This window comes from Ictalurus punctatus, chromosome 17 (assembly GCF_001660625.3).
Source record: "Ictalurus punctatus breed USDA103 chromosome 17, Coco_2.0, whole genome shotgun sequence".
NCBI classification, from domain to species: domain Eukaryota; kingdom Metazoa; phylum Chordata; class Actinopteri; order Siluriformes; family Ictaluridae; genus Ictalurus; species Ictalurus punctatus.
Genome location: NC_030432.2, coordinates 2,040,669 through 2,052,863, shown reverse-complemented (window position 1 = coordinate 2,052,863; position 12,195 = coordinate 2,040,669). Strand labels below are relative to the sequence as shown.

General features: G+C 40.5%; 1 protein-coding gene and 1 long non-coding RNA gene across 5 annotated transcripts; one reads left to right on the top strand and one right to left on the bottom strand.

Annotated features, from left to right (window-relative positions):
- Positions 1 to 193: 193 nt before the first annotated feature.
- Positions 194 to 3,452, bottom strand: LOC108278101 (uncharacterized). 3 transcript variants are annotated; one of them, XR_001815234.3, is made up of 4 exons: positions 2,894 to 3,452; positions 2,450 to 2,586; positions 1,882 to 1,926; positions 194 to 1,261 (listed from the first exon to the last, which is right to left on the bottom strand). It is a non-coding gene; the product is annotated as an uncharacterized LOC108278101 (long non-coding RNA). The 3 variants fall into 3 exon arrangements; XR_001815235.3 differs by having other exon boundaries at positions 3,172 to 3,452; XR_001815233.3 differs by having other exon boundaries at positions 2,450 to 3,449.
- Positions 3,453 to 3,810: 358 nt separating this feature from the next.
- socs9 (suppressor of cytokine signaling 9) lies at positions 3,811 to 11,301 on the top strand. Of its 2 annotated transcripts, none has more exons than XM_017491255.3 (2): positions 3,811 to 4,080; positions 4,606 to 11,301. In XM_017491255.3, the coding sequence occupies exon 2, from the start codon at positions 4,706 to 4,708 to the stop codon at positions 6,332 to 6,334; it is 1,629 nt and encodes a 542-aa protein (XP_017346744.1). In that variant the 5' UTR covers positions 3,811 to 4,080; positions 4,606 to 4,705; the 3' UTR covers positions 6,335 to 11,301. The 2 variants fall into 2 exon arrangements, with proteins under 2 accessions (XP_017346744.1, XP_017346743.1); XM_017491254.3 differs by having other exon boundaries at positions 4,469 to 11,301.
- Positions 11,302 to 12,195: the final 894 nt, after the last annotated feature.

The following is a 12,195-nucleotide window of genomic DNA, read 5'->3' as shown; positions in this document are numbered from 1 at the left end:
CGATTCCCAAACGACTCATTGGGCTTTATTCAAGTGAAGATATTTTTGATACTGGTGAATACTCTTTAGCTAAACATAGCTGAAATTGTTTCAAATTAACAAAATAACATGACGCTGAACTGCATTTTATAAAATCTATTTAAATAATAGTAAAATCAGACAAGAGAAACAAAAATAAATTGACACAAAAAGGTAAACATTGCTGCTTTAATGTTATTGTGGCACTGTCTGATCACAAAGACTTATTTTAATAAACTGAACATCCAAATTAACTATGTAAAAAAAAAAAAATTTAATAAATAAAAAATAAAGTTTACATGAGTGAATCGACTCGACATTAACCTAAAAGAAATGAATCAAAGAGCTGACTTTTAAATTTTTGCAAATGACATCACTAAAAGATGCAAACTAACAAATTAAGCATAAAACAAACATATGTATTTTAAAATTGCGATTATTATATAGCACTAGTGCAAACATCGGTCACCAGGGACACACAAGAGTGTGTGTTCGTCCCTTTAGATAGAGGAATGTTAAGGTTTATTACTGGATTTTAAGGAGTCCTCTTGCATCTTTGCGGGTACATTCAGTTACGTTGTGTACGTGATTGTGTATCGTTCACCTAAATCTCTTAACTTCGCGTTTAAGGCTGCATGTCATAATGATCACTGCTAAAATGATTTAAAAAAAAAAAAAAAAAAAAAAAGTTACGTAAATATTCAATGTCTTCGTCTCCTGAAAACCTCACACATCCCACTGGACAGACTGAAATACACAGCAGACCAAAACGGTCACGATAATATCGTAAACCACAGCAAGTTGTGATATGAAGCACGTGCTTAAACGAGACGATGTAAAGTGAGGACATTAAAATATAAATATTTGCTTCAATCACAGGCACCAGGAACACGAGCTTAAAAATCAGAGTCAGACAGATGATATACGTTTTAGCGTCATCGCTACACCGAGCTGCCGTGAGGGTGTTTTTTTTTTGTTTTTTTTTTTTGAGAAGAGAAACTCCTTTTAGAGGCGATAAAGCGAGAAATGTGATACAAGTTCCCTTTATAACAACCAACACAGAATCTGCGCTCGGTCGCAAGCTCCGTGCTAATTCTCCAGCGTTGGACACGGCGCAGATTGTTGAAAGGCGGCAGCAGTCGGACGGGAAGCCATTTTCCTCCCCAGTTCTTTGATTGATTGGCGTTCCCAGCTGACGACGAAGCCGCGAGCTCAGGTCTGGGTGTGAACGGAACGATCCGACCTGCGAGAAAGGAAATAAATAAATTTAAAAACTGGGGCCCTTTGAGAGCCCCCCCCAAGTGTCTTTCAAACAACAACAACAACAACAACATGTTTATAATAAAGAGTTCATACTATAACATTTTGTTTGTGAAGTACAGAACCCATAATTATACAAAGAACCTTCTGAAAAACACATCAAGAATCTTTTGTAAGCGAGTGTAGATACAGAAACCATTTTTCCTCCCTGTCCCGTTACGTCGACGTTGGCCGAGATGTAGAAAACTACAAGTACCACAACAGATCTCAAGATCTACCATAGGAGACTGATCTGAGTCAGCAGGAGAGGATTATTTTTTGAATAAATAAAAATTGGAGAACTACATACCGTTTCAAAGCCCACCCACTTTTATTTACCCAATCAGATTTAACCATTTGACAAGGGTACAAATCACTATGTAGGCTGATGTGTTCAGTCTCAAAGTTCCATAATCTTGTTAGAAAAACACACTTTTGTCTTGGCATACTCTAAAATATCGATTACATCCTTGACACAAAGAGGACAGTAAGGGAAAGAAAAAAAAAAAAAACAATGGCATCTCTGAACTGGAAAAAGGGGGGGGGGGGGGTGATTTTCTTTACCTGCTCAGCATGTAGAGCATCTGACCAGGATCATCAGCAAACACCCTGCGAAAGACAGAATGAAACACTACTGGGAACCAGGGCTGGGCGATGGCAAAAAAAAACCCAAAATAAACAACTCATACCATGATATTTCAAGATATTTATATAATACATGTTGTGTATCACAATATACAGGTTTCCTAACAAACAGCCAGCAATATAGAAGTTTAAATACATGTTAAACATAACCATTTTAATTCCACGATACCTTTTATTATTAAAAACAAGATTTATAGCTTCCTATCTGTGTGCCAGACAAATCTGGTGTGATGTCACACTTCAGTTCCTTATTTAAATAAGGGGTGGAAACGAAGCAACTTTCGAAGAATTCCCACGTACAAGAAACGTGAACGCTTTGGGGGGGGGGGGGGGGGTATACGCACGTGAAATAAGTAACTAATAACTAGCGTAGAACTAGTATTCGGCGCGTATTTTCCACAAATGGTTCTTGGATACAGGATGTTCTTGGACTAGACCGTGTCAGTGAATTAAAAACGATCCGTAGCACATGTTTAAACACACTTACCCATCACCCCAGTGATAGAAAGCTCTGTCCTGATAGAAGAGACAGAGGAACAGCCACACGCTGATGGTCTCCACCCAGAAAACTACAAACAGCAGCCAGACTGATGACAGAAGCAACTCACACACCATCCTGATGATCTGCAGGGAGAGACAGAGCCAATAATATATGCTTTTACAAACACACACACAGCTGATGTATTATATAACAAAGGTTTATTGAATGGGGATCCTATTAAGGTGGTCCAAGGTGAACACACATGACGAAACTGTAACTTTCATATAAAATCATTTAAAAAACCTAGCCAAAACACCACTTATGTCTGATAAAGCGCGTTGACGAATTATAAACCCACATTTTCTAGAATTTCCACCCCCCAGTTTAGAAAAGCAAAAAATAAAATAAAAAATGCGATCTGATTTCTCTGCGCGTCCTTAAATAACTCACCTCTTATATCTTGAAAACAAAAACCTCAATTGTTATAAAAGACTAAAAGTGTTAAACGTGGTATAAGTATTAAAAACACACGGAGGGAAGATTTCTAGAACAATACTCGACATGGAGTAACGTACATTAATAAACGAACAATGCTAATCCAGGCGTATTAGCCTTACACTCGACTAACTAGCTTGTTTATCTAACGAAGTAGCTTTCCGAACGCAATAAACAATCACGGAGACGATGCTAATAATAATGATAATAATAATAATAATAATAAAAAATACATGTGTAGAGAAAACCGGTTCGAGATCATCCGAAGAATTTATACGGATTAAGCAAACATTCGAGTGTTTTAACAGGATGAGCTCTGCAACTTAGCAGTGTTAGCTTCCTCAGACGAAAACAAAACAATGCGAGTTCTTCTTCTTTTGTACTTCCCCCGGAAGTAGGATTGAACGTCTTTCAAATCATTTTATAACTTTCTTTTATCCTTCACAAACGCAAAAAAATTAAATAAATAGAATATTCAACTTTAGTGTATTACGCATTTTATTTTCCCTTTTCTAAAAGTAAAAACCAGTTTGTTGAAATATAAACAAAATACCGAAACTCGAATTTGCTTTGGGCTTTACGCAAAACGCCTCGACCAATCAGCCGTCCTCTTCCTCACATCCAACCAATCGGATTACGACAGAGAGCGACGTCGAAGAGGAATTTTAAAAAGGTGCTTGATACGATACAACACCGAATCCTCCAACCGACAAATGGCGCTGTGTAATCAATTCCTTCCTTGTTTTGCTGTAACTAGTCCGCTGGCCAAACATCCAAAAAAAAGTGTTTTCAAGTGCTTTAAACATGTCCGTTTTTGTTTCTGTAATAGTATACGACGTAAAAACACACAAGCTTAGTCAATATCCATCGGATTTAAATGTGTTTCCAGAGAAATATGTATAACACAACGTGTTGCTGCTAGTTAGCTACGGAGCTGACGCGTTTAGCGTCATCGGGTGTGTCCTAAATGACTCCATACTCCCTACTCTGTCTGTAGTGCAACAATGCCCCAGGCAGCATATGTAGTGCACTAAATATGTATATCGGAGGCATACCGGACACAAGCCGCTATTCTTCAAGCTTGGTTGCTTCGTTTCTTTTAACATACAGCAGAGTTTCCCGGCGATTTCTATCCGCGAATGGTACGTACGTTAAAATATAACTTTAACATTGTTTATTCGGCTGATATTTTATAAAGTTTCAGGTTAATGGATAATTTAGAGTATAGTAGGTTGTTAAGAAATAACCAGCAAGCTATCGGGTTTAGCTAGCTAGCTTGTGTGAAGGATTTGTTTTAAAATGTTCTTTACATATCCCGATTTGTATAGCTATATATAAAAAAGAAGGAATAAATAAAAACTCGTGTTTTTTTTTTTTTTTTTTTTAAAAGTAATAAGTATGAGTGAGCAAACCTTACACAGGAAGCAAAAGTTCTGTTTAGGCGTCAAGTAACCAGGTCTAATTTCTACTTCCTGTTTTCTTATGTTTTTGTTTGTTTGTTGTTGTTGTTGTTGTTGTTGTTGTTTTTAGAAAGAAAACATCGACAGTTGAAGGGGGAAAAAAAGACACTCCCACGTCAACACTATCCAGAGAACTTAAGTTTGAGACACTTGAAATGTATTTCCAGATGTCTTCGACCTTTAAGAGCTTTTTCTTCTTTTTGTCAGAAGGTTAGCGTTGGTAACCATAGCAACGGATGTCCTTTAACTACCTCTGACCTGTCAGTTTGACCCGATACGGAGACGCCCGTCTAAAATCGGACGCACGATGTCGACCGGAGACGCAGGGGACCGTGGGAAAGAAAGGGAACGGGGTGCCCGTCCCAAAGTGCGTCAGAGCCGGTCTGAGGAACGGCAGGATGGAGGGAGGCGGAAAGGAGGCAGGGGTAAAAGGAAAGGCCGCTTGGCTCACGATGCGGCGTCGGACCGGCCGGTCAGCGACGGATTCGAATACGGCGATCTCTTAAACGGGCTGGAACCCGGAAACACAGGTTCTTCATTTCGTGAACGCCGGTGGCGCCAAGTCCTCGGCTCACCCGCGTCCTCGTTGAGCGAGAAAGTCCCGGCCAGGATATCTCAGAGCACTCTGAACGACGAACAGCCTATGCCCGAGACCAGCAGCAAGTCTTCTGGCGGCAGTCGTACCCTCAGGCAGAAGATTCAGGACGCCGTAGGCCAGTGTTTTCCCATCAAGACCCACAGTGGACCTTCTGCTTCAGGATCGGGCATCTCGGCGTCTCCTGTCGCAGCTTCTTCCCGGAGGAAGATCCATCTGAGTGAACTCATGCTGGACAGTTGCCCGTTCCCACCTGACTCCGAGCTAGCGCAGAAATGGTACCTGATCAAGCAGCATACGGCTCCTGTTTCCCAACCGCCCGTACTCGACGCTTTCTCTGCGTGCTCTGCTTCCTCGGCTTCTGTCGTCGAGGACGAGGATGATCGCTTGCGAGAGAGGCGGAGAATAAGCATCGAGCAAGGCGTCGACCCACCGCCCAATGCGCAGATCCACACGTTCGAGGTGACCGCGCAGATCAACCCGCTGTACAAGCTCGGGCCCAAGTTGGCGCACGGGATGAACGAGTTGGCCGGGGACGACCGGGCCACTCTACAACAACAACAACAACAACAACAACAGCAGCAGCAGCAGCAGCAGCATGTGCTGCAGAGGCAGCAACAGCACCACCAACTGCTTCTCCAGAGCTGCTTGGACACTCTAGACGAGGTCGTCGCGTCTTCCTCAGGATCCGCCCCATCCTTTCCTACCGAATCCCATCCGGATTCGGATTCCTCCTCATCTTCGCCGTGTTCACTGACAAGAGCGTCCCTGGTGACGACGGAGCACTTCAAACCTCAAGATGGCCACCATCGTGCCCACACGCAGATCGATTACATCCACTGCTTGGTGCCGGACCTGCTCCAGATCACCAACCTGCCGTGTTACTGGGGGGTCATGGATCGCTACGAGGCCGAGACGCTCCTGGAAGGCAAACCCGAGGGAACCTTCCTTCTTCGCGACTCGGCCCAGGAGGACTACTTATTCTCGGTCAGCTTCCGGCGCTACGGCCGCTCTCTGCACGCCCGTATCGAGCAGTGGAACCACAACTTCAGCTTCGACGTACACGACCCCAGTGTGTTCCATGCACCCACGGTCACGGGCTTGCTCGAGCATTACAAGGACCCCAACTCGTGCATGTTCTTCGAGCCACTGCTCTCAAGTCCCATCCATCGCACGCGGCCGTTCAGCCTCCAGCACATCTGTCGCGCCGTCATCAGCAGCTGCACCACCTATGACGGCATTAGTGCCCTGCCCATCCCCAACGCCCTCAAGGAGCACCTGAAGGAATATCATTACAAGCAGAGGGTTCGTGTACGGAGACTCGATACCGGCTGGGAGTGAAAACCTCGGTGTGTTTTTTGCTAACTTTTACCATGGCCAGTAAAAAAAAAAACAAACATTGTCAACAAATCCAGCACTCCTAATGCAGGCATGCTAGCCTTTTGAATTTATTCAGTACAGAAGCACGTTAAGACTAGCTTTAACGAATCACTGATTCACAGAACCCGAGCGATGCTAATACGACGGACGCCGCACCACTTGATTGCTAATTCCTACCACAGGCAGTATAGACTAGTGCTTTGTGGCTAGAATCAAAACCCAAGTGTTCTCATGCTAATCTAGGGAAGACTGCGATAAACTTCAGAAGTACCACTAACGTTAGTGAATTAGCGACTCCAAGCATGCTAATGCTTATACACTAACGACTGCACGACTTGATTGCCGTCTGATACCGTGGCAAGTAGAAACTATAGTGTTTGAGCTAGCATGAACGAACCACTGCATGTCAGTCTAGCGTATTAAAATACTAATCTAAGTTTTAATGATCACATCATGTAGCCACAAACTGCTACAAGAGACTTATGTTTGGCTTCAAAGTGCCCCTGAAATGAAATGCTGGTGTTTCAGAGCTCTTCACGTGTGCCTCATGTATATCAGTGAAATGTTAGGTTCATGGGGGGTGGGGCATGGTAAATACCATGTTAATCCTGGCTAGCATGTTGCAGCTTGCTATAAAATAATCCAGTTCACATCTTCTTTACAAAGATTACATGGAAGTATTGTTAATGTAAATAGATAGCTAGCTAGCTAACCCGTAATGAAATCTATCTGGCTGGTTTTGTAGCTCTCAACTTTGGATCATTTGGTGAAATAATTCAAGCAACTCGACACACTTCCAGGTTCAAAGGTCAAAATCAAGAGGAAAAAAAAAAAGCTTATTTCATGGATACTTTTAAGCCAAAAATGTGAACCATGCTAACGCTAGCAAAGAAAAACAAAACTAACGAGTGTGGGAATATTCTAGAAATTGTAGTCTTGTCTAGAAGTGCCACTTGTGTCCCGGGACCGTGTAAACTCTTGGTATAATTCCAAAATTTAAAAAAGTTGATTCATGGTTCTCAGCTCCTATCGAGCACTCTTAAAGGGTCAATAAGTAATATTTTAAAAACAACCTGCAATCCAAACCTTTTATTGCCTTCATAGTTCACAAAATGCTTCTTATGAGCTTTGATCTGCCTCTAAACGGCTTCTGATTGTCGACTATCTCATTGTAGAACAGTGGGCGGGACGTAAGAATATAATAACCAATCATTGGTCACCTCCCGGTTCCTCACACCCAGTCTAAACCCAAAGTCCCGCCTACTAGAAAACGGCATTTCACTCGGAAACACATCAGAAGTTTGCGTTTGAATCTCCGTTTCACGTCGTGGTTAATGTTTCGAGTGAGATCCGCTTACATCATGAAGTGACTTCCCTGCAGAACATTCCAGACCTGCTGACTAACCTTCACGCCGATTTGATATTCTGTCCTGCTGTAACGAACCTTTCGATTCGTTACATCTCTTGAGGACAAATGTAGGACGTTTTAAAAATATTCAACTTTGGATGAGTAAAAAGGGCGATCCTTTACACCACAAGTTCATGAATGTAGCAGTTTTGTATCACTTCTAGATGAAATCAGAAGGAAATGTACTTCACCTCGAGGGTTGGTGATACCTTTACTTGTCCGGAACTCCATATTTGAAGGATATTTTATTGCACTATTCCCCTAAAGGTGTTTCAGCATGGATAAATAACCAGCAGAGATATCAGCGTTAATTAGACATGTCGATAATGATCATACTGCGCTCGTTAGTGTCATAAGTATTGTGATATACAGTGAGAAGAAAAAGGATGTGAACCTTTTGGAATTTCATGGTTTTCTGAATAAATTTGTCATAAAATGTGATCTGATCTTCATCTAAGTCAAGGGTGTTGACAAATATAATGTGTCTAAAATAATAACACAAAATAAATTCTGATCTTTCATGTCTTTATTGAGAACAACCAAAAAAACCCTCATGGTTCTTGTGGAAAAAGTATGTGAACCCTTGAGTTAATGACCTGAAAAAAGCTAATTGAAGTCAGGTTTTAGCACACCTGGAGTCTCGTTAAGAAAATGAGTTTGGAGGTGTGGACTACAGCTACTTTGACTATTTAAAAACCCCTCAAACTTTTGGAGTTTGCACTGCACAAGAAGCACATGCTTATGTGAGGTGTGCCTTGCCGAAAAGAGCTTTCAGAAGATCTACGATCAAGAATTGTTGATTTACATAAAGCTGGTAATGGTTACAAAGTGACTTCAAAGACTTTAGAAATTCACCAGTCTACAGTTAGGCAAACATTCTACAAATGGAGACACTTTGGGACTGTTGCTACTCTACCAAAAATTGGGCGCCCAGTCAAAATGACACCAAGAGCACAACGAAGACTCATCAGTGAGGTAAAGAAACAACCCCGAATGACGGCCGACGATTTGAAGGCATCATTGGAACTGGCTAACATCTCTTCATGGGTCTACAATACGTAAAACATTGAACAAGCAGGGTATCTACGGCAGGATACCACGGAGGAAGCCACTGCTTACTAAAAAGAACATTGCTGCATGCCTGAAGTTTGCAAAAGAGCACAATGACACTCCACAGCGGTACTGGCAAAATGTTTTGTGGACTGATGAAACTAATATTGAACTATTTGGAAAAACCACACAGCACTACATCTGGCATAGAAAGGGCATCATATCATCATGAAAACATCATCCCAACCATAAAGTATGGTGGAGGAAACATCATGATTTGGGCCTGCTCTGCTGCATCAAGGCCTGGCCAGCTTGCCATCATTGAGGGGAAGATGAATTCCCAAGTATATCAGACAATTCTTTAGGATAATGTGAGAATGTCTGTACGTCAGCTGAAACTGTGTAGATGTTGGGTGATGCGACAGGACAACAACCCAAAACACCGGAGCAAGTCCACAACAGAATGGCTTCAGAAAAACAAAATCCGCCTTTTGGAGTGGCCAAGTCAGAGCCCAGACCTCAACCCTGTAGAGATGCTATGGAATGACTTGAGAGCCATACACATGAGAATATGACCGGACGATCCACAGCTACAGGAAGTGCCTGGTTGAGGTTATTGCTGCCAAGGTGGGGTCAACCAGTTATTAATTCTAAGGGTTCACTTACTTTTCCCACTGCCATTTTGAATGTTGAATGAGTGTGTTCAATAAAGACATGAGGGATCAGAATTTTTGTGTTATTATTTTAGACACACTATTTGTTCTTGACTTGGATGAAGATCAGATCACATCCTCTGACATGTTTATTCAGAAAACCATGAAATTCCAAAAGGTTCACATACTTTTTCCTGCCCCTGTATATCGTACAACTGATTATCGGCACATGCCTTGCAAGGGTTAGCGTGATTCATCTGAGATAATTGGATTAACTCATGAAAAGGTTCCAAACCTACTGTATACCCACACACTGTATACACACACTGAGTCTTCGGTAATGAAGAAATGAATAACAGAACTGTATTTATTGCGAGTGTCTTATTCTCGTCTGCAAGTCGACTGACTTTAAGCTAGATTTGCGTTTAGGTTTTTTTGTGGGCTGGTTTGTAAGAACAATTCATTGCAACATTCAGGAAGGGGGGGGGGAACACTTCTGAGTTGCACAAGCTTTGAGCTGCATAGTATGATAGCTAGCTAATGTGACCACACAAAAGAAGTTTTGAGTTTGACGCTACGCTGTTTTTAACACGCCCTTGGTCGAATCCCCTGTGCTATCCGAAATGTCTTTCAATTACTTTTTCGTAGGAATGGAGTTCGTTACACAAGTGTTGGACGAACACTCGAGTCAGCTTACGGTCCGAGTCTGATACAACTTCCATCTCAAAACAGCAACAAAAAAAAACCTACAGAAAGAGCCATTTGAAGTGCTTACATAGTGGGGAAATGGACCTCCTTAGCCAGCTAACTATATATATATATATATATATATATATATATATATATATATATATATATATATATATATATATATATATATATATATATATATATATATATATATATATATATATATAGCGCTAGCTAGCTAGCTTAATTGCTATTGCTACATACAAGGTTTGGAGAAACTTTCCAATAAAATTACCACAGAAGTGAAGTTACCCGAAGTTAGGACTAGCTAGCTAATTATTGTTTGGCATGCTAGCTACTTAACAACCTGGTATGTCTATGTATTTCAAAGCCAAATGACTCAACTATTTTTTTTAAAATAATATTTATATAATATAGTTAGCAGTACATCTATTTACAGTATGCTAGCTATTTAGCACCACAGCGTGTGTATATCTCTTTTTTGTTTCTAATTCTCCACAAAGAACTTACCAGAGAGAGAGAGAAGGGAAATATCAAAGTCTTACCCTTCAGCATTTAGAAAGCTATCTAATCTATTTGTTACTGTAGCTAATTAGGTCTTTTCAACCACATTTTACATGTGTTTTTTTTAATAGCAAACCATGAGGTGAGTTTGCTTTGGAAAAGTGCATTTTGATATAAATCCTTTCCCCGTGTTGCAAGTGCACAGTTTTTTCCTTTTTTTGAAGTTGTACGAGGGAGTCAACGAGGGCGCGTTGAGAACAGGATTGGAAGACAGGTCTAGGAAGCAACAATATTTATTTTCTTATTTAAAGCACTGTTTTAACTTTGCTATTTCACTTGCTTTCCAGTTGTTTGTTATTGTGGGACCACACTGAACGTCTGCTGAACAAATAAATACGTGAACTCTGAATATTACTGGGGTTTTTTTTTTTTTTTTTTTTTTTAAACACTGGTATTTCTTCTTTTTCTTTTTTTATTTAACACGTACCTACTGATTTTATTTTATTTTTTGCTGATAATAGTTTATTTCTAACATAGCAAGATAAAAATTGAGTAGTTGGATGATGTGAAAAGCACACAATAAACTCTTCTGTATATTTACAGCTTTTGTGACTCATTATTTCCACCTGAAATTTTAACACCTCTTTGGGTTATGTCTGATTAAAATGTTGCTAAGGACAGACCTGCCAACCTTTATTAAATTCGCACAATTTTAAACATGCAATAGGTGAAGGTTTTGGGTTTTTTTTGTTTGTTTGTTTTTATAATTTCCTGCTTCTACAAAAAAAAAAAACCACCCTGGAAAATATGTAGTAAGTGTTAAAAAGCCATGGCTTAAAGTGTATTACATAAAGTGTAGCCAGGACAATTGTGTTAAAGTCCAGAATGTTTGATTGTATTTTACAGGCCTGTGGGTCATTTTATAGATGCCCCAACTTCAGAAAAAGGTGTACAAAAATGATTCAAGTCTTATTCGGTTCCACTTATTTAAGCATTAAAGTCCTAATTGTGATGAATCTTGCCTAGTGCACATTTAACATCAGGTCTATCACTCAAAAATAGATATCGATTTCACGCACAGCTATTTATGCACACTGACAATGAGCCATGTCTCTTTTAAAACTTTCCGGCATCGTCATGATTGTCATCATGAACTGCATCTCAAATCGAAACCTCCGACCTTACGTTCAAAAGTATAAGAAAATCCGAAAACCCCGCTTTCGGTAGGCGACTCGAGATGATTTTAAATTTTAAACACGAACTGTAATGCTCAGTGTTCACTCAATAACGGTCTAGAACAGTACACAAGTATGTGATTTGAGACACAATGCTAGTTTGTTTAGCGGCGGTAGATGAATAGGGGAAATTTGTCCTTTTTTTTAACCGCTCCTACGCTAGTGCTGTTTATTCCGGCTTACTGAATTTTGACTTGTCAAATAACGTCACGCAAAATATTTTTAATATTCCTTTGTGAAATTAATGAGTTTTTCTTGTGG

What these genes read in the sequence shown, in the direction of transcription:
- socs9 (XM_017491255.3), top strand. Translation starts at nt 4,706, where the DNA reads ATGTCGACCGGAGACGCAGGGGACCGTGGGAAAGAAAGGGAACGGGGT.